The 25,790-nt window shown below is 35.0% G+C and overlaps 4 protein-coding genes across 4 annotated transcripts; 1 reads left to right on the top strand and 3 right to left on the bottom strand.

Moving 5' to 3' along the window:
• Window positions 1–4,463: 4,463 nt before the first annotated feature.
• Window positions 4,464–10,835, top strand: HELRODRAFT_185009 (hypothetical protein). The gene is made up of 22 exons (XM_009021807.1): window positions 4,464–4,523; window positions 4,709–4,804; window positions 4,933–5,012; window positions 5,156–5,222; window positions 5,414–5,485; window positions 5,749–5,868; window positions 5,995–6,087; window positions 6,201–6,270; window positions 6,333–6,421; window positions 6,506–6,656; window positions 6,829–6,933; window positions 7,294–7,388; window positions 7,717–7,822; window positions 7,926–8,083; window positions 8,204–8,277; window positions 8,428–8,612; window positions 8,698–8,903; window positions 9,041–9,138; window positions 9,455–9,548; window positions 9,732–9,864; window positions 10,127–10,248; window positions 10,553–10,835. Exons 1-22 carry the CDS (start codon window positions 4,509–4,511, stop codon window positions 10,697–10,699), a joined length of 2,376 nt encoding a protein of 791 aa, XP_009020055.1. The 5' UTR covers window positions 4,464–4,508; the 3' UTR covers window positions 10,700–10,835.
• A 3,188-nt stretch (window positions 10,836–14,023) lies between these two features.
• HELRODRAFT_137534 (hypothetical protein) lies at window positions 14,024–14,305 on the bottom strand (the record flags this gene model as incomplete). The annotated part of the gene is made up of 1 exon (XM_009021806.1): window positions 14,024–14,305. A coding segment is annotated over one exon (282 nt), but the record flags the coding sequence as incomplete, so codon positions are not given.
• Window positions 14,306–19,131: 4,826 nt separating this feature from the next.
• Window positions 19,132–22,449, bottom strand: HELRODRAFT_185008 (hypothetical protein). The gene is made up of 9 exons (XM_009021805.1): window positions 22,368–22,449; window positions 22,072–22,248; window positions 21,772–21,927; window positions 21,520–21,657; window positions 20,980–21,118; window positions 20,381–20,634; window positions 20,063–20,292; window positions 19,670–19,805; window positions 19,132–19,414 (listed from the first exon to the last, which is right to left on the bottom strand). Exons 1-9 carry the CDS (start codon window positions 22,384–22,386, stop codon window positions 19,371–19,373), a joined length of 1,293 nt encoding a protein of 430 aa, XP_009020053.1. The 5' UTR covers window positions 22,387–22,449; the 3' UTR covers window positions 19,132–19,370.
• A 1,582-nt stretch (window positions 22,450–24,031) lies between these two features.
• On the bottom strand, window positions 24,032–25,192 carry HELRODRAFT_161934 (hypothetical protein; the record flags this gene model as incomplete). The annotated part of the gene is made up of 3 exons (XM_009021804.1): window positions 24,032–24,273; window positions 24,520–24,591; window positions 24,994–25,192. The coding sequence occupies 3 exons, from the start codon at window positions 25,190–25,192 to the stop codon at window positions 24,032–24,034; spliced, it is 513 nt and encodes a 170-aa protein (XP_009020052.1).
• Window positions 25,193–25,790: the final 598 nt, after the last annotated feature.

Here is a 25,790-nt window from a genome sequence, read left to right as displayed (position 1 = left end):
TTATTGAATAAATAAGACTTTTCCATTCATTTAGGTTCATTCAGGTTCATTCATTCAGGTTGAAGCTTCTAGAGGAGTTCATCATGGAAGATCAGAGTGGTTGTGATGTCACGCTACGTTCGTTCATTCATTGGCAAAGAATGAAAAAATGCACGACTGGCTGGGGTACGTTTTACGGTTTCTTTGCGGTCCCTTTCTTTGCCAGTTGGCTGGCTTTTTCGGCTGGCGGGTTTCACCGCGGCTCGTTTCTCTATTTTCATTTAAATTAAATAAATGAGATTTTTTCGTTTCATTCATTTTATTCAGGTTGAAGCTTCCAGAGGAGTTCATCATCGAGGATGTCAGGCTACGTTCGTTCATTCAGTGGCAAAGAATACACGCCTGGCTGGGATACGTTTTATTCTTTTTTCTCTGTAATTTAACATTAAGTAAGAATGCTCACACGCACACACACGCACACACAATTACATTAAGTAGCTATATAGGTAGGTTAGATAGGCATAATTTTAATTGTAGGTAGGATAGATAGGAAGCATCCCACCCTAATGTAGTTGAATAGGTAGGCGCGTAAGTTTATCGCTTCTATTTTTTTCTTGCACCCACATTACACGCATCAGCGTATTACACACAAATACATACATAAACACATATGTTAGTATTTGAGCGTAATTTTATTTTCATTACACATTCTAATTTATTATTACTAAGGCTGAGAGTAATTTAATTTCATAGGTAGTTAAGGGCAATAATGTAATTCTAGGAACAATCTTGTAATGTAAATTAAAACGCTGTAAGTGTATCGATAGGTAGGTTAATTATTAATTTTTACATTATTATTATTATGTTGGAGCCCAAGGCATTACGTAGGTGGTGGGGTGGGTGCCGAAAGGCCAATGAATTGGGCTCTTGAGTTTTGTAATTTTAGGTAAGCTAGGGCCATAATGTAATGAATAGGTAAGTTAAGGCTACGTTGTAACACATACTCATTAATAGATTTAGGGTTTATGTTTAAGTTTTATGTTATTATTACTAAGTTGGAGCCCAAGGCATTACGTAGGTGGTGGGGTGGGTGCCAATTGGCCAATGAATTGGGCTCTTGAGTTTTGTAATTTTTAAGTAAGCTAGGGCTTAATTGTAATGAATAGGTAAGTTGAGGGTACGATAGCCGATAGACTCTGAATTTCAAAGTCCGTTGTCGGAGGTAAGCTTTGGTGGCCAGTAACCGGCAATGGTTTACTATCCGGACGGCAATGGTTTACTAACTGCACGGTAATGATTTACTATGCGGCACGGCCATAGTCTACTACCCGCACGGCTTCCGGACGGCAAATGGTTTACTATCCGCACGGCAATAGTCTACTATCCGCACGGCAATGGTTTACTATCCGGTGCTCTGGCTGTCGGTGAACCTCTGTGCAAGGAGGGAGAATGAAGGGGGACTTTCGACTATCGTACCATTAACAATTTTATATAGATTAGTTAAGTTAATTGAATAGGTAGATAGGATTATTTTTATTAAGCAATTAGAGATGCAGGCACCGCTAAGCTTTCTGATGAGAATCTTCTCTTTATCTTTTTCCATCCCACGGGCTGTGTTTCAACAAGAATCTCGGGGGACTTGCACCAGTTTTGGAGGACAACGTAGGAACCGGACCGCATTCAAAATTCTGCCTTTGTCGAATGGACGACGGTAAATTTTTTATACATTTTACTCTCATTATTATTTTAAAATACTATTTTACCACTGTTTTCATTTTATAATTTTTTGCTTCTAAGATTCTAACATTCATTTACTACTACGCTAATTAAAAAATTTTGTCTACAGAATGATGAGAGGTGGGCAGAGGTGGGAGTCAGCACGTTTCAGATGGTGGTCTCATGATGATTTAAACATAATGATGGTGGTGTAGGAAGAATCAGCTCGTTGGCTGTTCGGCTGACACTGAAGTTCGGATGAAATCTTGTGTGCCGACCAGATGATGGTGGTCGGTGCAATCGAGTGCAGTAACGACGATTTTTGAAGTAAGGTTTAGTTTCGTCTTTTAATTTTTCTCATTCATTCATACATTCATTCATTCGTTCATTCGTTCATTCATTCGTTCATTCGTTCATTTTATCACTCAATCTTTCAAATTATTTTTCCATTAATTTATTTTTTTAATCATTGAATCATTGATTGATTACTTAATTAATTCATTCACTCACTCAGGCATTCAACATTCTGCCTTTGTCGATTGGACGAAAGTAAGTTTTTTTTATATTTTACTCTCTTTATTATTTTGAAATATTATTTATTTGCCATTATTTTCATTTTATAATTTTTTCTTCTAAGATTCTAACATTCATTTACTACTACGCTAATAAAAAATGTTGTCTACAGAATGATGAGAGGTGGGTTGTGGTGGGCGTCAGCACTTTTCGGATGGTGGTCTCAAGGTGATCGTTCCGATGACAATTTGAATATGACGATAAGAAGTGTCTGGAGAGTACACGCGCGCACATTTACACACACACACATCAACACACACATACGCAACATCCATTCATTCGGTGTCGTTGTTATGTTTCTCTTCAACTTTCTATTTTCTTTACCGGACTTAATTTAATTCATAGGTAAGTTAGGGATTGAGATGAGTTGAACAATCTTAAGTAGGCTAGGGCTTAACATTAGTTAAAAAGTTTCAAGTAAAATAAAAACACTAAAATATGTTAAATAAAATACCTGAAACATGTAAAATTCCTAAAACGTAGAAATACAAATTTGTAGGTAGGTGAGTTGAGTTAATGATTATAAGTAAGCCAGGGCCCTGAGAGTAATTTAATTGTAGGTAGGTGACTGACTACTATTCTTGCAACTTCTTACTAGTTTTGTGTGATGTGTTTGTTTTCGCTTCGCAACACCACACCAACAAAACAAACTACATTTCATTCTCGTCGTCGCCTTTTTGAACAATCTTTTTAATAATGTCCATTTATTCATTAATTTATTAAATGTTGACTCGTTTCTATTTTTTTTAATTTGGTTATATAATTTTTGGATATTTCTTGATTTATTTTGTATATATGCATGTATAAATAATTTCTGTTTGGCATGTTGATTTAGCCATTATGATATGTTGTGAACTGTTCTTACTAAATGTTCATGTTACGTGAATCATTCTCTGAGAACTACTAAGGAGTGTGTATAATAATAATGGATAATAATTATTTTTTATCAGTCGATATTTTGTTATATTTATTTGTTTAAAATTTGAATTTTTTAAAAAATTGTCGTTTTTATAATTTTAATTAACCGTCACTTTCCATTTTTGAAAGAATTCAAATAAAAGCAACTATTGTGTTTTTCATTCTTTACTAAAATCTCGAAATTGTTTGTAGATCTGAACGGTTAGGTGTTTGTTCAAGTTTGAACAAGCCTTGCAAATATTTATTTTTTTTTTTTTCGTTTTTATAATTGGTTAGTTGATTGGTTGATTGGTTGATTGATTGATTATTTGATTGTTTGATCGATTGATTGATTGATTGATTGATCGATCGATCGATCGATCGATTGATTGATTATTGATTGATTAATTGATCTCATATTATTGTATACATGCAAAAAAATCCGATTAAGCCAACTTACGGCTTCAGTAAGCCACTGTTTTTCAACAGACAAAAGCAATTTCTATATTTATATTGATAAAAATAATTGTGATATAAATATATTGATTTATTTAAAGCATTATATGTACAGAAAACCGCCATGACACAGTGAAACCCGTAAGCCACCAGTTAGCCAACGTATGATTTCAGCAACCAATTTCTATGCGAGCACCAGCAGAATGTAAAATATTTATTGATTATAATGAAGAAAGTTGTTCAAATAACAATTTTGATCTATTTAGGCCGTTCATTTCACAAGCAAACAAATTTTTAACATGATCAAATAGTTTAAAAAAAGTGCGACTATAGCTCAATCCTAGTAAGCCAACCTTCGGCTTCAGTAAGCCACCGAATTTCACCGGACCAAAAGCAATTTTTATATTCAAATTAATAAAAATAATTTAATAATACATAATTTTATTAATCATTATTAAAATTAAATAGAATTACTACAATGTTTTAAGCATATTAAATGAAGTAAATATTTCATTTAGCTTGCTCGTTAAAATCCATGCAATTTCGTAAGCCAACAATCCAAGCACGACAAATAGCCCGACCGATAGATCGAATTGATCGATTAGTCCTATAATTCTAATTATGTGGTTTGGAGCAAGGGGAGACATTACTGAAAATAATTAAAAGTTGAAAAAATTGAGATTTTTTGCATATCCCTGCTTCAACCCATAAGAAGGTGCTGTATGCTGGTAAATAGGCCTCCCCTTGATTAAAACAGTTAAAAACCATCAATTAATAATTTGCACTTAAGTTTACATTTAAAAAAATGTTAATAATTTTATTTACGCTGATGACTTAACTTATTGTTTTCGGCTCCGTGGATTCTAATATTGAAGTTTTTCTTAAAAATGCACGTTTTTAAGGTAATTTCGATTGCTAAAATATTGAATTTATTAATTAATAATTAATTATTTTTAATATTTTAAAGCTAAAGTAGGTTGACAAATGTTTATAATTGCGTTAAATTGTGATCAATGTTACTCAATGTCACACACACACACACACAAGAGGAATTCCATCAAATCTTATTATATTATAATTATGTCAGATTTTCAGTCCCGGCAGGAATGTTGTGCTGGGAAATGTTAAGAAATTATACTTGCAGAGGTTTGCAGTGTCTGGATCGAGAGCTGCCTACGCTCACGTAATTATTATTTAGTTATTATTTATTTTATATATTTATTTATTAATTAATTTAAAATATTAACTACTAATTATAACATTTAACAAAATATAATAAATTTTGTCTTTATTTATTTATTTATTTACTAGACTGCCATCAGTAGATTTGACGCTGATAAATATCTACCTTACGAGAAGCTTGACCAGAATTTAAAAATTGTCAAAAAAAAGTAAAGAAATAATTAAAATAAAATAAATTTCTTTAATATTTTATTTTAAAAAAAAGGAAGCAACTAAAAGTTAAATTCATTTAAAATCAAGTTTTCAGAATTATTATTATTTTACTTATTTTATTATTTGTATTTTTTTTTAGACTCAATAGGCCATTGACGCTTTCGGAAAAAATTCTCTACAGCCATCTAGACGACCCAGCCAATCAGGTTGCAATCATTATCACAAACATTCGTCGTCGTCATTGTTATCATTTTTAATAATCTTTCTTAATCATCATCATCGTCATCATCATCAGAACTATCGACTTTATCTTCTGACTTTATACTTAAAATCACTAACAACATTTTATAAACGATGATGATGATGACGACGATGATGATGACGATGACAAATACAGGATATAAAAAGAGGCGTCAGCTATCTGAAGCTAAGGCCTGATCGAGTCGCCATGCAAGATGCTACTGCTCAGGTTGGTGGCGAGTACTTAGGTACATTTGTACTTGGATTACGTACGTAAGAGTACGTGCGTAAGTGCATATGTACTGGAGTACGTACTTAAGTAGCAAAAATTTTACACGAATACTTATATCACTTGAGTATTTGTAAAATATCGTCTTTATAAATTTTATATACTCTATACTTGAATACTTTTTGTCAGTGCATGTACTTATAAGCATCGAAATTTCTTATAAGTAGTGGAATGAGTGTTCCCTCTTCTCCCCCACACACCAGATGGCCATGTTGCAGTTTATTTCCAGTGGCCTGCCCAAGGTGGCCGTGCCCTCGACGATTCATTGTGACCACTTGATCGAGGCCTATGTGGGCGGAGATAAGGATCTTTCTAAGGCTAAGGTGATTGGTCGATTGGTTGGATGGTTAGGATCTGATTGGTTGAGTCTGGCAGACTATCGTTCACTCATTAATATATTCATTCATTCACTCACTCATTCATTCATTTTATCAATCAACCGTTGAAAGGAAGTGAATGCAGAGGTGTACGAGTTTCTTTCATCAGCTGGTGCCAAGTATGGCGTCGGATTCTGGAAACCCGGAAGTGGGATTATTCATCAGGTCGTGATGATGATGATGACGGTGATGATGATGATGATGATGACGGTGATGATGCTGATGATGATGATGATGGGGATGATGACGGTGACGTTGATTTGCTCATTTGTTTATAGATAGTTCTAGAGAACTATGCCTTCCCAGGAATTTTGCTGATTGGCACCGATAGCCACACCCCGAATGGAGGTAGGCCTGCTGCATTATCATAATTTATTCATAATGTTCTCATAATTTATTCATGTCACCAGGTGGACTGGGTGGCCTGTGCATCGGCGTTGGCGGGGCGGACGCCGTTGACGTCATGGCAAATATTCCTTGGGAACTTAAATGCCCTAATGTTAGTCGATTGATTGATTGATTGATTGATTGTTTGAATGAATGAATGAATGAATAAATGAATGAATGGATGAATGAATTTCAGGTCATTGGAGTCAACCTGACAGGTTCACTGAATGGATGGACATCCCCTAAAGACATAATTTTGAAACTGGCGGACATTTTGACCGTTAAAGGCGGAACAGGCGCCATTGTTGAATATTTCGGACCTGGGGTTGATTCTATTTCCTGTACTGGTCGGTCTTATTTTGTATCTTTTTTTGGGGCGTCGTTATATTATTTCCTTCCGTTGGGAGTTGTTGTTTTGTCTATTTTTACGGCAGTTCTTGCCTTACGGGCTATCTTTTTTTTGTATCCTTTTTTATTGCTATTTAGTATCTTTTTTTGGGGGTGGCTTCGATTCAACAGGAATGGCGACGATTTGTAACATGGGCGCTGAAATTGGGGCAACGACATCGGTGTTCCCTTACAACGGTCGGATGAAAAAGTACCTGGAATCAACGAACAGGCAACGTAAGTGACGACGGCGCTGGTTTATATTTATTATTATTTTTTTATTGTTATTATTATTGTAGTTGTTGTTTTTATTGTTTTGTTATTATTATTATTAGCGTCATCGTAGGTTATTTACTGTGACAAAAAGGCAATTTGAACTATGTCCAATACCGTTTTGATTTCTCTTTGTATCCATTTGTTTTATGGCGAGTAATGTAGATTATCATTCATTTCAATTCATAATGCACTTCATTTTTATACTAATATTTTATTCATTTCGTGTTTTTTCGGAAAATAAAAGCCTTCTCATTGTTGTTTTATTGTTATTATTATTATCTTTATTATTATTATTATTATTATTATTATCGAATGTTCTAGAAATTTCCTCTGAGGCTGACGGTTACAGGTTGAAACTTCTCCAGGCAGACGAGAGGTGCGAATACGACCGAGTCATTCATATTGATCTTAATACCGTGAGTTGTTCGCTGTATCGTTGGTTGGTTGGTTGGTTGGTTGGTTGGTTGGTTGATTGATTGGTTGATTGATTGATAGATTGATTGAATGATTAATTGAATGGTTGATTGATTGGTTGATTGATTGATTGATAGAATTTTTAGTTATTGGTTGGTTGGCTAAGTGATCAATTAACTGATTGAATGATTGATTGAGAGTTGATAATTTAATTGACCAATTATTTGATCAACCAATCAATCTATCTACGATATTCTACTAATTACCCAATCAACTTGAAAATCAACTACATACCCACCCACCCACTCAACCACCCAACCGACCAATCAGCTTGAGCCGCACTTGAATGGCCCCATGACGCCCGATCTAGGAAACCCCATCTCGAAGTTGGGAGAGAACGCCAAGAGTAAGGGCTGGCCCCTGAATATATCCGTAGGTCAGGGTCAAATTATTATTATTATAATTATTATTATTATTATTGTTATTATTATTATTGTTGTTGATCACATGACAAACGTCGTCATTACGACCGACCACAGGTCTGATTGGTAGCTGCACGAACAGCAGCTACGAGGACATGAACAGGGCAGTGGCCGTGGCCAAGCAGGCCCTCCAGAAGGGGTTGAAGGCCAAGGTCCCTTTCACCATAACGCCGGGGTCGGAGCAGATAAGGGCCACCATCGAACGTGATGGCCAGGTTAGGATTTGAAGACTGACGATGATGATGATGATTGCGATGATGATGATGATCGTGATGATAATGATGATGATCGTGATGATGATGATGATCGTGATGATGATGATGATGATTACACAGGCAAAGATATTGAGGGAGTTTGGCGGTCTGGTTCTTGCCAACGCTTGTGGGCCCTGTATCGGCCAGTGGAAAAGGTCGGTCGGTTGGTTGGTTGGTTGGTTGTTTGATTGATTCATTTATCCATCTATTCATCCATCTATTCATCCATCCATCTATCCATCCATCTATTTATTCATCCATCTATCCATCCATCTATCTATCCATCTATCTATCCATCCATCTAGGGACGATTTCAGAACGGGGGAGAAAAACACCATCGTGACGTCATACAACCGAAATTTTAAGGGCCGAAACGACGGCAACCCCTCTACCCACGCGTTCGTGGCCTCCCCAGAAATGGTCACCGCCCTGGTCATCGAGGGCCGCCTGGATTTCAACCCCCTATCTGACTACCTGACTGCTACCGATGGTTTGTAATGAGGACGATTGTGATGATGATGATGATGGCGATGAGGACAATGATTTATTTACTCGTCACAACCTCCTGCGCGCAGGTTCAAAGTTCAAACTAACCAGTCCATCTGGCGACGAACTTCCCTCGAAGGGGTTTGACCCCGGCCAGGACACCTACCAGGCCCCCCCTTGCGACGGAAGTCTCTTGAAGGTGGAGGTGGACCTCAAAAGTGATCGTCTGCAACTTTTGAGTCCATTTAAAAAGTGGGACGGACAGGATTTACTGGACCTTCCGATCCTGATCAAGGTTAGGATTGGTTTTATGAATTAATTATGAAAATATTATTCATTTTGGGCGTTTCTATATTTATTTCTCTTTATGAATGCAAATATTTCTCTGTTAATTCATGAAAATATATGTTAATTTATGCAAATTTATTCAAGGTGAAGGGCAAATGCACTACGGACGATATAAGCCCGGCTGGCAAGTGGTTAAAGTTCAGAGGTCATCTGGATAATATTTCTAATAACATGTTCATTACGTTAGTGAAGTTTTCATCGAGTTGATTAGCTGATTGATTGACTGACTGTCTGATTGGTTGGTTGGTTGAATCGAAACGATTAAAATGAATCAATTAATTAACGAATCAACCAATCATTTATAAAAATCATTCGTTCACTCATCACAAATCAATCAACCGATATACCACTCAACTCGTAAACAACCCAACCAACCAATCACACGGCGTCATCAACCAACTAACCAATCGAACGACGTCATCAACCAACCAACCAATCACATGGCGTTATCAACCAACCAATCAAACGACATCACCAGCCAACCAACCAATCAAACAGAGCCATCAACTCGGACAACAACGAAATGAACAAGGTAAAAAACCAGCTGACCGGCGAATATGGCGCCGTACCAGCCGTTGCGAGAAATTACAAGGTGGTCATGATGATGATGACGGTGAAGGGGATGATGATGATAGTGGTGATGATGATGATGATGTGTTGTGATTATTATTACGAATGAATGAATAGATGAATCGATGTCTCAATGTTCATAGTAATAATAATAAGGATGATGATAATGAGGATTATTATTATTATTATTATTATTATTACTAAGGTGAAGGGCGTTGATTGGGTGGCCGTCGGGGAGGAGAATTACGGGGAGGGTAGCAGCAGGGAGCACGCTGCCCTCGAACCCAGACACCTTGGCGGGCGAGCCATCATCGTTAAGAGTTTTGCCAGGATTCATGGTCGGTCGGTTGGTCGAGTGCACGCAAAAATGAATGAGCGAGCGAGTGAATGAATGAGTGAATAGGGGGGTGAATGAATTAATTAGTGAATAAATGAATAAGTGAATGGATGAATGAATGATGGTTGACTTATTGATTCAATTTATTTTATCATCTTTTTCTTTCAATCGCCTATTACCTTATGCATCTATCTACTTATCTTTCTTTCCATTCATTCATTCATCCATCCATCATTCATTCATTCATCCATTCATTCATCCAGAAACAAATTTAAAGAAACAAGGGATGTTACCTTTGACCTTTGCTAATCCTGCCGATTATGAGAAAGTTCAAATTGATGACAGGATTTCGATCTTGGGTCTCGACTCGTTTGCACCCGAGAAGGTGGTTTTTTATTGTTGTTGTTGTTGTTGATCAGTCAATCAATCAATCAATCAATCAATCAATCAATCAATCATTTAATTTGTCAATCAATCAACTATTCAGCCGTCTAATCAGTCACTAAACCAATTAATCTACTAATTAATTAATCTACTAATTAATTAATCAATTAATTAATTAATTAATTACTCAGTTAATCATGCTTGTTGTCTTTATAGTTGTCATTCATTATTGTTCTTGGCGTTGTGTCAATCAAATATTTAACCAACCAACCAACGATCAACCAACCGACCAACTAACCAATCAGCCACTGGAGTGCAGACTGAAGCACAAAGACGGAAGTAGTGACGTCATAGCCCTCAACCACACCTTCAACGCCATGCAGATTGAGTGGTTCAGAGCCGGAAGTGCTCTCAATAGAATGAAGGAATTAAGCTCCGGAATGAAGGAATGAAAAAGGGGGATGAAGAAATGAATGAAGGAGTTAAAATCCTGAATGAACAAATAAAGGAATATAGAAATTAATTTAGCTATTGAATGAATGCATGAAGGAATGAGTGAGTGAGTGAATGAATGAATGAATGAATGAAAGAATGAAAGAATGTTTGAGTGGTCGATCGGTTGGTTGGTTTGTTTGTTTGCTTGTTTAGTAATTATTATTAGAGAAACTAATTGTCAAATCGTTTACTCATTTGTTAATTCATTTTCTCATTCTTTCATTCATTCATCTATTCATTCTTTCATCTATTTATTCATTCATTCATTCATTCATTCATGGAATTGTTTATAAATAGTGATAAACTAATTATTGGATTTACTGATTGACTTTGATGAATTATGGCGATTACTAGGTTCAACAAATGTGAATTATAAGTATTAAATTGTTATTATTATTGTTATTATTATTATTATTGTTATTATTATGACGATTTTTCTCTTAAAAGCTTGCCAGCTTCAATCTGATGATAACAAAATAACCAAACGATCAACCAATGTCATTCATATTTTGTATTTCATTCATTCGTTCGTTCATTCATCCGTTCATTCACTCAATTATTCTCTCTCTTTCTCTCTCTCTCTCTCTCTATCTATCTATCTGTCTATCTATCTGTCTGTCTGTCTATCTATCTATCTATCTATCTCCTCTTTGTTTTTCTATAATAAGCATCCGTTTGCTGTTAGCATTTGTTGTTGCTGCTGTTTTATATGTGTTAGTATATATTTTATAGGTTTGTTTGTTTGTTTGGCAAGCGTTCGAGTTCGAGGTTGAAGGAGTGGTAGGAAGGGGTCGTCCGCGATTGGGATGGAAAGAGCAGGTGGAGAAGGACAGGGTGAAAGCGGGGTTGCGTGATACTGAGGCGAGTGACAGATGTGGATGGCGTCGAGGGGTATTTCGGTTTCATCATAGGTAGCCAAACGGCAACCCCCGATCTCGGGGAAAATGTCGTCTAAACGTGTGTTGTTGTTGTTGTTTGTTAGTTTGTTTGTTTGTACTTGTTTCAATAATAATAATAACAATAATAATAATAACATTAACAGCAACAGCGTCATTGTTAGTTATATTTATTGAAATTTTTGAGACAAGATGAACGAATGAATTGAAGGATTTTAAAATAAAATATACAGTAAATGATAGAAAAAAATTGTTGTTATTTGTGCGTGTGTATGTGTGCGTGTGTGTTCATAGCATAAGAGTTGTTAATTATTTCGGTCATGTTTCGATATTTTAGTTCGTTTTTTAGATAAAGATTTTTCGTGTTTCGTTGTTCCAAAGAGAATTTTATTCCTTTTAGAATTCTTTCTTCTACTTTTATTCATCCTTGCTTTCGTCCTGTTCTTCCACCGTTCCACTAATTTGCAATGGGGGCCGTAGTAACCCTTTAGGCAGCGGCATTGATTTGGTTTGAAGCATTCGGAGTTTTGTATGCAACCGCCGACGCAAGTTGCTGATTGGTCGGTTGGTTTATTGATTGAATGATTGATTGGATGATTTATTGATTAATTGAATGATTGATTGAATTAGTGAGTGGTTGATTAACTGAATGATTGATTAATTGAATGAATTAATGGTTGATTAACTGAATGATTGATCGGTTGATGAGTCATTCATCCATTCATTTGTTCATTTATTCGTGTAAAATAATGATAAAATGTAAAATCTCCTTCTATCACAACTCACATACATATAATTTATTCACATACACACACAAACCTACACACACAAACCTACACATACAAACTACACATACACGCACAAACCTACACACACACACGTACACACACTTACGGGTTTGACACCACTTTCCCTCGTAACCCCCCCTGCAGAGGCACCTACCGTCGGATACGCAGACCCCATCGTTGGCACATCCCCTTTGACATTTCGGTGGCCGCCAGGCTGTTTTTTATTGTTGTTGTCCATGTAGTCATTATTATTATTATTATTATTTGGTATTTGGAGTTAGAAAATAAAAGGATGTTCTCATTATTATTATTGTTATTATTATGGTTGTTGTTGTTTGACGTATAGATTTCTATTTTTATTATTCAATACACACACACGCACACGGATACACACACGCACCGGTTTTGACGGAGTTTCGACAGCAGAGAACGCCACTAACAGCTCCACTGACCGATCGGTGATGACAACCGAGTCTGTTATTCCGGTTATTATACCGAAATTCGTTGGTTTTGCTGCTATTTAGGATTTGTACGCTGCCTTCGACGAGGCATGATGGTTCTGAGAGGGTTCTTTTTTGGCAGTCTGATCCAACTCCAGACATACGTCCGTTTGTGCAACTGTGTGTGTGTGTGTGTGTTTGTGTGTGTATTGAACAATAAAAAATAGAAATAGAAACAATTTGTCAAGCAACAAAAACCATAGTAACAACAACAATAATAATGTGTACTGTAGATTTTTACACTAACGGCAAGCATAGCCCCATATAATTGGCCGCATTGTAAGCGTAGCAGCCTTTGAGATGTGTGACATCATACCACGTGATCATTTTTATGCTGCCCACGTGACTTGGGTCGCAAACTGACCAGCCTTTGCGGCAGAGGTCAGTGCCTGACCTTTTGATGTGACCTTTCCAGTGACCTTGAGATGATGGGGATGATGATGAGGGTGATGATGATGACGACGATGGTGGTGGTGGAGGTGATGATGATTGAAATGAAGGGTACCGTTACAAGCATGTATATTTTCATACTGAAACAATCCAGCCGTTCGTCCACTACGACAACCTGATTTGTAATCTTCGTGAAGTGAATGAATGAATGATTGAATGAATGAATGACTGAATGAATGAATGGTTGGATGAATGAATGAATGAATAAGTGAGCAAATGCATGAATGAATTATGAATTAATGATAGAAAAGACGAGTTAATTACGACAAAAACCGATAGCTGTATAGATATTTAAATAAATTCTTAATTGTTTGAATCACTAATCGAACGAACGAACGAACAAATGAATAAATGAACAAACGATTAAATGGATAAACGAATGAATGAACGAATGAATAAAGGAATGAATAAAGGAATAAATAAAGAAATGAATAACAGAAAAATAAACCACGCCGAAACAATTGAATGTGTGAATGAATAAATGTAGGAAAGGGAAGAAGGAAGTAAGGACGGAAGGATGGATGGAGTGACGCACAACATACGACGCCAACAAATGATACAAACAATAATAAACAACAGCAACAACAACAACAGCAGCAACAACAACAACCTTATTATCTTGACTCTCTAACAGAATGCATAAACTCACCTCTAACAATAACTTGGGAACTTTTTGAATAAACAAGGCCGGCCCTATTTTTCGCCATGCACCTGTACCTCCCACCGTCCCTTTCCCGACCATCGGCCACCACGAGGTACCCACTCTCGAACGTGGACACCCTATCGCCAGCTTTTGAAAAATCAATAATGACGTCATCTTTGAGCCACACGACGCTTGGTTCCGGCTGTCCCGAAGTGAAACACGATAGGACGAAAGATTTGCCGGATGTCACGTGTACTAGCGGGGACGGATGCGAGAGGATTTTGGGGGCCCTATCGGATGTTTTGCAGCAGATCACACCGGAAATAGTAAGAGAGGGGTTCTGGCGGTAGGTACAGGGAGGGGTAGTTCGCGATAGGGAGTCCTGACAACACGTGACCTCCATGCGACCCCCGCTTATGCAAGAGGTTCCGCCGTAGTGGGACCTCAAGCACCTGTTTCCTATGCCCGCCATGTTGTCCTGGGAGCGATGGAATGAAACAATGAAGAAATAAAAAAATAACTCAGTGAAAGAGTAAAAAAATAAAAAAAGTGAAGGAATAAAAGAATGATGGAACGAAATATGATGGAGTGAATTGTTGGTAGAGAAAAACAAATTCAATATTAAAAAATGGACGAATGGCTAAATAGAGAAAGGACTAAGTTCATAACTTTATAAATAACTTAGTGAAAAGTTTGTAAATTATAAATGGAAGAAAAAGTGAAAAGACTGAAAAAAATAATGAACGAACGAACGAACGAACGAACGAAATCTGACTCAACTTGATGAGGATTGTTTGTACAAGGCCGACAATCGAACCTGTCTTGCGCCGCGTTGAAGGCATAACAACCTTAAAAACGTCATCATCGTCATCATCATCATAATTACCCAACATCATCATCATCGCAACCTGATATTTGCATGGCCTCCATCCAATGAATGGTCCTCAACATCTTCGAATCCATCCACGAACATACCCGCCAACCGGAAGCGCACAATCCGGAAGTGGCGTTGGACACGTGACCTGTCCATTTTCCTCTGCAGGCGGCTATTTTTAGATGGTGTCCGTTCTGGAGGGCCTCCGTCGTTCCGTCCCTACATCCGGAGTCTTGGAGAGCAGAGATAGAAAGAATAAGAAAGCGAGAAGGTGAAGAAAGAGAGAGATAAGAGAGAGAGAGAGAAAGAGAGAGAGAGAATTTAACATTGAAACAATTAAAAGTGCAAATTTCAATAAACAAATATTAATAACAACGATACAAGCACCGGAATAACTGGAAAGTGTAGCAAAGAAGAGGGCAGCCAATAGGAATGAAGCCCTCAGTGGCATGGCATCTTCATCAGCCAATAAAAATCCTCGTCAAAAAACCAAACTTTTATAATGGGGAGTTTATAAATAGAAACCGGGGTAAAATAACTTATCCATCCAGTGATAAATATACATAAAATTGTCAAATAACCATTCTAATTCTATAAAAATATATTATTCTCATCAACAATTCATGTAATTATTTTTTGAATAATAATAAAATTTATTTTATTATAACTTTTTATCAATTTTTATATAACCAACAGGCAAAGAGAACAGTAATCAATAAACTCTTTAAACAAAAAAATATTTATGGCTTTTTATATATGTATACAATATATAAATATATACATATATTATATATATATATATTACATATATTCAGCGTATATATATATATATATATCCAGTGAAATCTGATTGGTTGGTACTGTTATAATTTGAAATAAGCCCCACCCACTACCAATCCATTTAACCTCCGTGCACTTGCTAGTTCAAAACTTTGTGAAACCTAGAACGTGGTGGTACTACTACACTACTACTACTACTACTACTACTACTACTACTACTACTACTACTACTACTACTTACTACTACTACTACTTCATACCATANCATACCATAACAATAATAATTATTTATATTATAATTATAATTATTAATAATAATAATAATACTAGTAGTAGTAGTAGTAGTAGTAGTAGTAGTAGTAGTAGTAGTAGTAGTAGTAGTAGTAGTAGTAGTAGTAGTAGTAGTAGTAGTAGTAGTAGTAGTAGTAGTAGTAGTAGTAGTAGTAGTAGTAGTAGTAGTAGTAGTAGTAGTAGTAGTAGTAGTAGTAGTAGTAGTAGTAGTAGTAGTAGTAGTAGTAGTAGTAGTAGTAGTAGTAGTAGTAGTAGTAGTAGTAGTAGTAGTAGTAGTAGTAGTAGTAGTAGTAGTAGTAGTAGTAGTAGTAGTAGTAGTAGTAGTAGTAGTAGTAATAGTATAAGATTCTCCACGGTCTATCTAAATCTTTTTCATCATTGACAATTTGGTCCCACGGGACAGTATAAAATTCGCAATCATAATCATCACCGCTGTCGTTATCATCACCATCACTCACCACCACCACCACCATCATCATCATCATTGCCATCATCTCTATCGTTTGTTATCATTTATCATTAGCATCATCAAAGCCATCACAGTCATCATTTTCGATGTATTATTTTCAACTTGATCCACTGCTGCTGCTGCTTATTTAGCGGCTACTTCAACTCCAGCTACTTATACCGCTACAGTTGCTGCTGCTACTACTACTACTACCACTACTACTACTACTATTACTACTACTACTACCACTACTACCACTACTACTTCTACTACTACTACTACTACTACTATTACTACTACTACTACCACTACTACCACTACTACTTCTACTACTACTACTACTACTACTACTACTACTACTACTACTACTACTGCTATTACTATTTCTTTTACTATTACTACTACTACTTGACTACTACTACTACTACTACTGCTACTACTACTATTACTATTACTACTGCTACTACTACTACTATTACTAATTTTTCATTCTTGATCTCGTGAAGAATGTTTTCAGTAGCAGTTGCTTTTGTTGATGTAATCAAAGTTGTTAACAAAATCTAAACATACACACATTTATAATAATAACGACAACAACAACATCAACAACAACAACAACAACAACAATAATAACAATAATAATAATAAATAATAATAATAACAGTTGTGAAGCTTGATTTTCGCCTGTTTTCATCCTCTGCAAAAATTCGCTCTTTCACGGTCACGTGATGATGATGATGGTGATGATGATAATAATGAATGGTGATGATGATGGTGATGATTCTGATGGTGATAATGATAAGGATGATGATGGTAATGATAATGATGACCGAGATGGTGATGATGATGATGACGACGACGACGATGATTAAAGCTTTAATCAAGATGAGAGAAATATATGGCTAATAAGGGCTGTCCGTTCGTATATTAAGTAATATAGATAAGGTAATATAATTATCGACAGAGATGATGATGATGATGTTGATTATTATTATTCTTATTATTATTCTTATTCTTTTTATTATTCTTATTATTATCATACAATTTTTATTTTCGTATCAAAGTGACAAATGCGAATAACAACTGCCAAATAAATACAGCAAATAAATAATTTTAAAACGTCGTTGTCGTCATCTTCATCATCATCCTCTTTTTCATTATCATCATCATCATCTTCTTCATCATTATCTTCATCATCTCATTATCATCACCATCATCACGGTTAAATAGAATAGAACAAATTTTTGGATTTTATCAACAGATATACGACAAGAATAACTTTTATGAGTAATGATGATGATAATGATGTTAATGATGATGATGGTGATAATGGTGTTAGTGATGATGGTAATGATGATGGTGTTGATGATGATAATGATGATGGTGTTGATGATGGTGATAATGATGATGGTGTTGATGATGATAGTTATTCAAGACCAGCTTACACCTCGGGCTATTGAATAAGCGGTAGAACACATCATCAACAGGACAGCAATTAGACTAGGTACATCTCTCTCTCTCTCTCTCTTTCTTTCTCTCTCTCTATCTATCTATCTCATTTCTTCTTCTCCCTCTCTTTCTATCACTCTATCACTCTATTTTGGCATCTTTTTTACATTTGTTTTTTACCAATCTGGACTTTTTCACCCACTGGGTTTTATTTGTTTCACTTTCTCTCTCTCTCTCTCTCTCTATATATATATATATATATATATATATATATAACATACTCAATGCATACATAAATTGAGTTACGGCCACCAGCTCATATTCAGCATTCGCAGTTGTCCAATGTTGAAAATAACAATTTTATTATTATTTATTTATTACTTATAATTTATTATTATTATTAATATTATTAATGTTACCATCGTTGTTGCCGACGTTATTATTATTCTTCTTATTGGCCCCCAGAGGCAGGCGTTAAAATATGAAGGCGAACAATTTAAATGCGTTGTTCATAAAAGAACCAACAAACACACACACACACACATTCATATATACGTAATATAGACTTGAACACACATAAAAACACACACACTCACAAGTACACACACAAACAAAGCATACATCTAACAGGCAACAATAGACTGACCATGTAAAATATTCATAAGCGTCCAGTGTCCGCCGATAAACATATAGGAAAAGTAATAGAAATTTTTGTTAAGTCGTCGCCATCCCCCATAATCAGGAAAATTGTAACTGTAAACCATAATTGTAAAAGACAACTGTAAACCTAATTACCCGACTATGTGATCAGCCTGATCGTCAACATCAACATTATCGTTAACTTAAACTAAATCGGTATCGGCTTTGACCCACACCAGGAAAAAACCGATATTCGATAGTGACCGAATACTTCCGTATGTCAAATGTATATCTCCATTGACGATTATTAAAATTTTCAAAGATTAACGTCTTTCTAAATGGTAATCTCGAGATTCAAAACCATGTTACACTGTCTTCAGAACGTTTAGCCTGTTTTTAAAAACTTATTTCGTGATAAGCTAATTCAAACGATTTAAACATCAAATATTAACCATCGAATGCCTGGTCGTGGGTAAAATGTTAGCTCTTTCCCTGGAGGACAGCTCGAAGAATACAAAAATATTGACAACGCCTTTGAAACTTTCAAAAAATAAATACCGATACATTTAACAGCCGGTAGCCATTCGAGATAAAACATTCGACTGTTGTAAACGACTCAAGAGGGAACAGCAACGATGTAAGATACTTTTGATAAAATTCTATACATTGGTTCATAATTTTCTGATAAAATACAGATTTTTTCGTAGCCAGCGTTGGCAGCTAACTAGCAATAGCAGCATCAAGCCCGCAACCTTTAATGGCAAACAAATAAAGAGAAATATTGATTAAATCACTCGACGAAAACAACTTATTCTCAATCAATTAGCCAATCAATTAGTCAATCAATCAATCAATCAATCAATGAAGTCTTCAATTTCGATCCTTGTTATTGTACAACTCAATGTAACGCGCATCTGCAATTGAGAAAGAAATGTTAATTAACTCATTCTTCAATTAACTTCTAAATCAAAATTTCATAAAACACACACACGCACACACACACATAATTACCATTACTACTACAACCGTCATCATCTTCATCGTCAGTGTAATCGCCATTATCCAAATCAATATAATACAAACATAATCAATATTTACCAATTTCTTCTACCATCATTATCATCAACGACACCGAGACATCATTACTATCATAATCATCATTCTTTTACCTATTTTCTCTCGATCTTTCATCATGGCCTCTCTGACGTCATCGTCAGTGGCGAAATCGACGTTAGCATTTCCTGTCCTCATCCCATTACTCAGCATCTCTATGGTCACGTCTACCGGCAGAACGGGGCTGAAAAACTGTTTTGCATGTACGTATTCTTTGTATACTTGTTTGTGTCTTGTACACGTTGTAAGTGTGCGTTGTTTTGTATACTTTCAGTGTATGTGTGTATGCATGCATAAATACTACGCATTAATTGTATCTTAGTATGTGTTTGTATGTATGCTTTTCGTATGCTTTGAGTGTGTTCATGTCTGCAACAAAGCAACAATGTATGCATGTTTGCAACAAAGTAACAACAGCCACAACTCAAAATGCCAAAAAATGAACGAACATTAATAATCTGATCCTTGGAGACGGTATAAGGGAGGCCTCTCATGTGAACGCTGTGTCCAGTTTTCGATCTGTATGGAGGCACGGGCTCCCTGTATCTGTAGGCCGGCTTTCTGTACGTGTCCGAATGTCGTCTGTCCGGGGATGGAGAGCGATTTCGACGATATGGAGGTGGAGAGCGTCTGTCGTACGGGTGTCGGCGATAGTCCAAATCCCTCTCTCTGTACCTATCTGTGGGTGGAAATGTTTTCAAAACAATTTGTAGCGCTAATTCCTTGAAGTTTTTAATTCCACTTTTCATGGCAGAAAAAAAACGAACTTCTGGAGGGTCCAAAATCATCCCGACGGCCGTAAGGTGCATCCATTCTATGGTGCTGGTGCCGATCCTCATGCAATCCCATATTATTATTCCTGAAATCGTGGAAATCCCCACCACCCCCGCCTCCTAATTTTCCAAAAGTATTCAAGAAGAACTGTGGGGTGCCAAAGGTACTGCCACCGTGGAACGGATGGTGGCCGCTATGAGATCTGGGGTACATCTCTCTCAGGTCACTCCTGTACACCTCGATGTATCTGTGAGATCGCGAATGAAATTAGTTAGTTAGTGCAACGAAGGAAGAGAAAAATTTCTTCTTTTTGAAACTTGACCCGAAGTAGAAACATCAGAAATGGAAAAAGTTAAAACATAAAGTATAAACTGCTAACCTACAACAGACAGACAGGAAGTAAATAATGAACTTAAAAACACACTAATAAATAGATTACATATTAAAATGCATAAAAAACACCAAAAACCAAAAAAATCTTTTTCTTTCTCAAAAGAGATACCCCCAACCAAGCCACCACAACCATACCGACCCCCAAAAACCCCACCACAACCACAAAAACCACCAAAAATACCACACGACACTGTGACACCTGTGTCGAATTTTCTCCTTGTGCTTTCGTAGCGCCAAATCAACCGACTTGAGAGATGTAAAGTGTACGAAACCGTCACCACACACACGACCCCTTTCATCCAATACAATCATAATACCGTTTGTTTCTATCTCCAACCCTGTTTTACCATGTTTGTGTTTGTCTGGGTGCTTGCGTATGTGTGTGAAGAATAGAAGAATATATTTGTGTGTGGGCATTTGAACATATATGTGACTGATTGATCGAACGAATGACCACATGTGACCAAATGACCGACCAACCAACCACATATCATTATTGTTGTTGACCTGTTAACAGCAATTATTAAAAAGCCAACCAACCTTCAGCCCAATTAAGGTAAACATCACATCCATGTACAAATATATGTATGTGTATGAACATTTGTACTTGAAGCCATAAAGTTTAAAGAATAAATATCGAAACTAAAAATTTCTTTATCTGATTAAAAATTACTTTATAAGAGAAAAAAACGAATAATTAAAAATAATGTTCATTTCAAGTTTTTCCAAATCCACCGACCGTCAAAAAATTCCTTAATGTCATCATTGGTGCAGTTGTAAGGTAGTCCCTTGATGCAGACCACTGCATTCACAGGGTCTCTCCTCGGTTTCCATTTATCCAGCAGACGTTTCATTTCCTGCTCAGATACTCTGCGAACTTTTGAGAATTTAAAAGTAGAGAATGATAAAGATAAATTTGTAAGAAATATTATTAACATAAAACAACGTTAAATAATCTTTAAAAGTTATTAATTAGCATAAATTTATTTACCTTCAATGTACCTAGTTCCCATGTTCTGCTTGTGCTTCTCTTTCGCACAGACAACATCCGAGTACGCACTCAATTCAACAAATGCAATGCCATTTGGTCGGCCATTGACTCCAATGGCAATGTGAATTCCTTTACTTCCGCCCAAAACCTCGCAACCTAATTTATATAAAAAAATAATTATACAAAGATGACAATAAAATTAAAGAATTACACATTTTGACATAGTTTTATTACTTTTTAATAAACAATTAATAACTATTAATATTAAATAAAATTAACAAGAAAAAAATGAAAACTGACCACTAAGAAAGTCTGTAATATCAGCTGGAGTAGCAGAGTAGGGCAGTCCGCAGAGGCATACAATATAAGGTGGGGATAGGTCGTCATCGTCTACTGATTTATGATCTTTGTCCCCATCTGACGTTCTATCCCTCGCAGATCTGTACCTTTCTCGCTCTTCCTTATCGCTTCCATTGTCTGGAAACATGAAAAAAGGCAGCCATTTTCATAGTTAAAAACCATAAATAACTGATAACAAAAATACCGGATAAATCTTGTAATTAAATTCGTTCATTATAAACATTTTAGCAACTTACCAACGGAATCTCGACCCATTTCTGATTGAAAAATTAAAAAAACCGATAACGAACAGGTAGACAACCAAAATGACGACGCAACTCTTTCTAACTTAAAACGGAATGAAGCTTTATATACATGGACCGATGCGGTTTCACTTTTAACCGAGACCAGTAACAAAGAACGTTGAAGATCAAATGAAGTTTTTGATAGCATAGAACCCGATACCATTGAATTAAAAAATGTACGAAACAGTCGAGTTTGTCACTAATTTAAACACTCTTCATCTCCCTAATTTAAAGTTTAACTAATTTTTTTAGTTATAACTAAAGTTAAACTTAAATTTTGTAAACTTTTCTTGCAGCACTAAGGGATCTCCAAGGAAACTTAATATTAAAAATATACTGCAAATAAAAAAAGCTATAATATTCTACATTATATAATTTTTTAAAGGGTCTGCTTGTTTAAAATGAATAAACAAAAGGTAAAACATTAAAATACTATCAACAATAACAAAAACATTTAATTTTAACTAATTAAATGTTATAATTCTAGCTATTTTCAAGCTCTGACTTTGATTTAAATTTCTTGAATAGCCAGCCCGTAAAAATGAAAGGATCTAATGCTAATAAAAAGAATTCAGATAACGAAAAACTTAATGTTATTCAAAGAAAGAAGCAACTAAAAAACGACATCGCCAAATATTTAAATGCATCTGCATTAGATTCGACTCCAGGTACACAATTAGTATTAATAATGTTAGTAATTAGTAAAATTCGAAAAAATTTAACGGTAAAACTGTTTATTTTCCCCGTAAAACTGAATTTGCATCGATTACACATAACCGTAATTAAATGCATGTACAACGCTGGGAAACAGTGCTTCCCAAGCTTTATTGAATTGTTATCCTAAACTTTCATTACTTAAATCAAATTTTAAGCTGTTGAAACCGTTTATAAAAAACACTATTATAACCGATACAAACGCCAGGTCCGGCGACTTACAACGTAACAAATATTAACGGCAGAAAAATTAGCAACAATAACGCCGGCCAGACATTCTCGAAAAGTTCAAGGCTACTGTTCAATGTCAAGGTCAGTGATACCCCAGGCCCTGGATCTTATGACGTAAGTACACACTATTAAATATTTTAATCATTTAAAAAAACTATGTACAAATTTTTTTTTATACTACATACAGCTACCCCCTTTCTATGCAGACACGCTTTTAAAGGGATCCTTTAATGTCTACATCAATTTGATTTGATTTCAATATCTTGACATTTTTAAACTACATAATTCAATTTAGAATGCACATTGGAATCAATTTAACTAACTGTTTTAATCAAACTCAAACTAATCATTATTCCTCACAAATTTTTAAAACATGTGATAGTGATATAGAAATATTTTATTAGAAATATTCTGGATAAAAAGTATACTAAAATAAAATAAACAAATAAATAAGACTAAAGTGATTAAAAGAAAACTTTTTATGTTGATGATAATGAGGATGGCACTTTGTTTTCCGAAGAATCAGAACAGTGAATCTTTGAAGAATTGGAAAAAAAACATTTTTATAGAACAGTAAAGGACCCAGTCAACAGTATCACAATAAAATTAGTAGGCCCATCAAACTAAGTTTGCAAATTAAGATTTAAATCATTTTTTAAATATTTCTACTATTACTCAATAGTATATAATATATTTATCAAAATTACAGTTAACAAAAAAATTCGGAAAAAAAAAACTGAAAATAAATTTACAGCTTTTGAAATCTCAATCCACTTTAAGGCCTGCCTGAATTTGTCATCCAGATTAGGTTTTGAATCCAGATTCCAATATGTTAGGCTTTTGAATTTTTCCCTAATCTTATAATTTTTATGCTCCTCCTCTTCTGAATGTTCTTCTTTTTCTAGGACTATACCTAAATAAAATTTTAAGTAATTAGTGACATAAAATATGAAAAACAATCAACCACTATACCATTTCACATTCAAAACAATAAATTTCAAAGCAATCCGGAATCAGAGTTTATAATATTTTTGTTTTATAGATAAAAAAAATAAAAAATGATGACATAAAGTCAATGAAGTAGCACGCAAACACACACACACACACATACAGACAGACAGACACAAAACAAACATAGACATACAACACATACACACACCTTCATATCCTTGAGGAAGTTTCATACGAGTTCCAACTAATGGTCTACCCCTGATAGAGGCATGCAGAACATCTAACAAAATATATTAATTTTTAATATAAAGTATAAACAACAAAGATCAGATTAAAAAACATTAGATAAGAATTAATAACTAATTAGAAAACTGAAATTAAACTAAATTACTAAACAAACATAATTTTGTCAGTTAAATTTAGAAAGTGATTGATAGCAGAATATGTTAGAATTTTAGGAGCTAAAAACTTCTTGATCTAACTAACACTAATTACCTAAAATTTAGGTAGTTAGTGTTATTAGAGATCAAGAAGTTTTAGTTTTAGCAAATTAATTAGGATTAGTTATTGCCATAATCATTTACTATTCAATTTAAATATCATAGTGAACAAGAGCAATTTAAAGAATGAATTTAAAAAAAATTTTGAAAAATAAAAATAGTATTATAAAAATAGTAGCCACCTTCGTAACTGCCGTTGTCATTCTTTTCACAGAAAATAGACGAGTGGAAAAAATTCTTGATCCGATCCGACTTCGCATCTGAACCAATGTTCTCTTTGTTATCCGGATCAAATTTGCAAGGAATAAAATGAACGTTGTCGTCTTTTAATAGTTCTTTTTCGTCACATTTTAAAGAAATCCTCGTCTTCTCGGCGGCCATACTTTGATTAAATTTATTTTTAAAATGCCGCTAGAATGCGCGTTTAGTTTTCGCAATAGAATTATTTCATTTATTTGTTTGAACAAATTCTTTTTATCATTAAAAATTTTTAACTACACTATTAATCTTGTGTTAAGTAAATAAATGGTTTATTTTGATTTTATTGCTTAAAATAAGTTTACCTTTAATCAAGTGGCGAAAAGTCGACCGTGATCGAAGATTAGATCGCCATAAGTTGTGATTTAATTGAAAATTGTGCAAAATTGAAATGTTGACACACGAATTTAAACACTTAAATGCATTTATTACACTAAAAAGAGTCGCAAACTTTCAATTTCTAAATGTATCTTCCAATTTATACCACACAAATAACGGCATTTACGGGCAACCTAAGGAAAACGTTGGCAAGAAAAAAGATAATGGAAGTAGTGATCTGTTAATTATTTTAATTTTTGTGATTTATTTTTAATTAAAAAACCATTTTTATTGAAATATAAATGATAAATTGTATAAATATTCAATTGAATGTCCTAAAATCACACTACTAAGTGACTGATTGATTGAATAATTAAAATTTTAATTCCATTAATTTTATTTC

Source organism: Helobdella robusta (genome assembly GCF_000326865.2).
Source record: "Helobdella robusta unplaced genomic scaffold HELROscaffold_3, whole genome shotgun sequence".
Classification (NCBI taxonomy): domain Eukaryota; kingdom Metazoa; phylum Annelida; class Clitellata; order Rhynchobdellida; family Glossiphoniidae; genus Helobdella; species Helobdella robusta.
The sequence above is the reverse complement of the archived record's forward strand: the minus strand, read 5'-3'. Positions and strand labels throughout refer to the sequence as shown.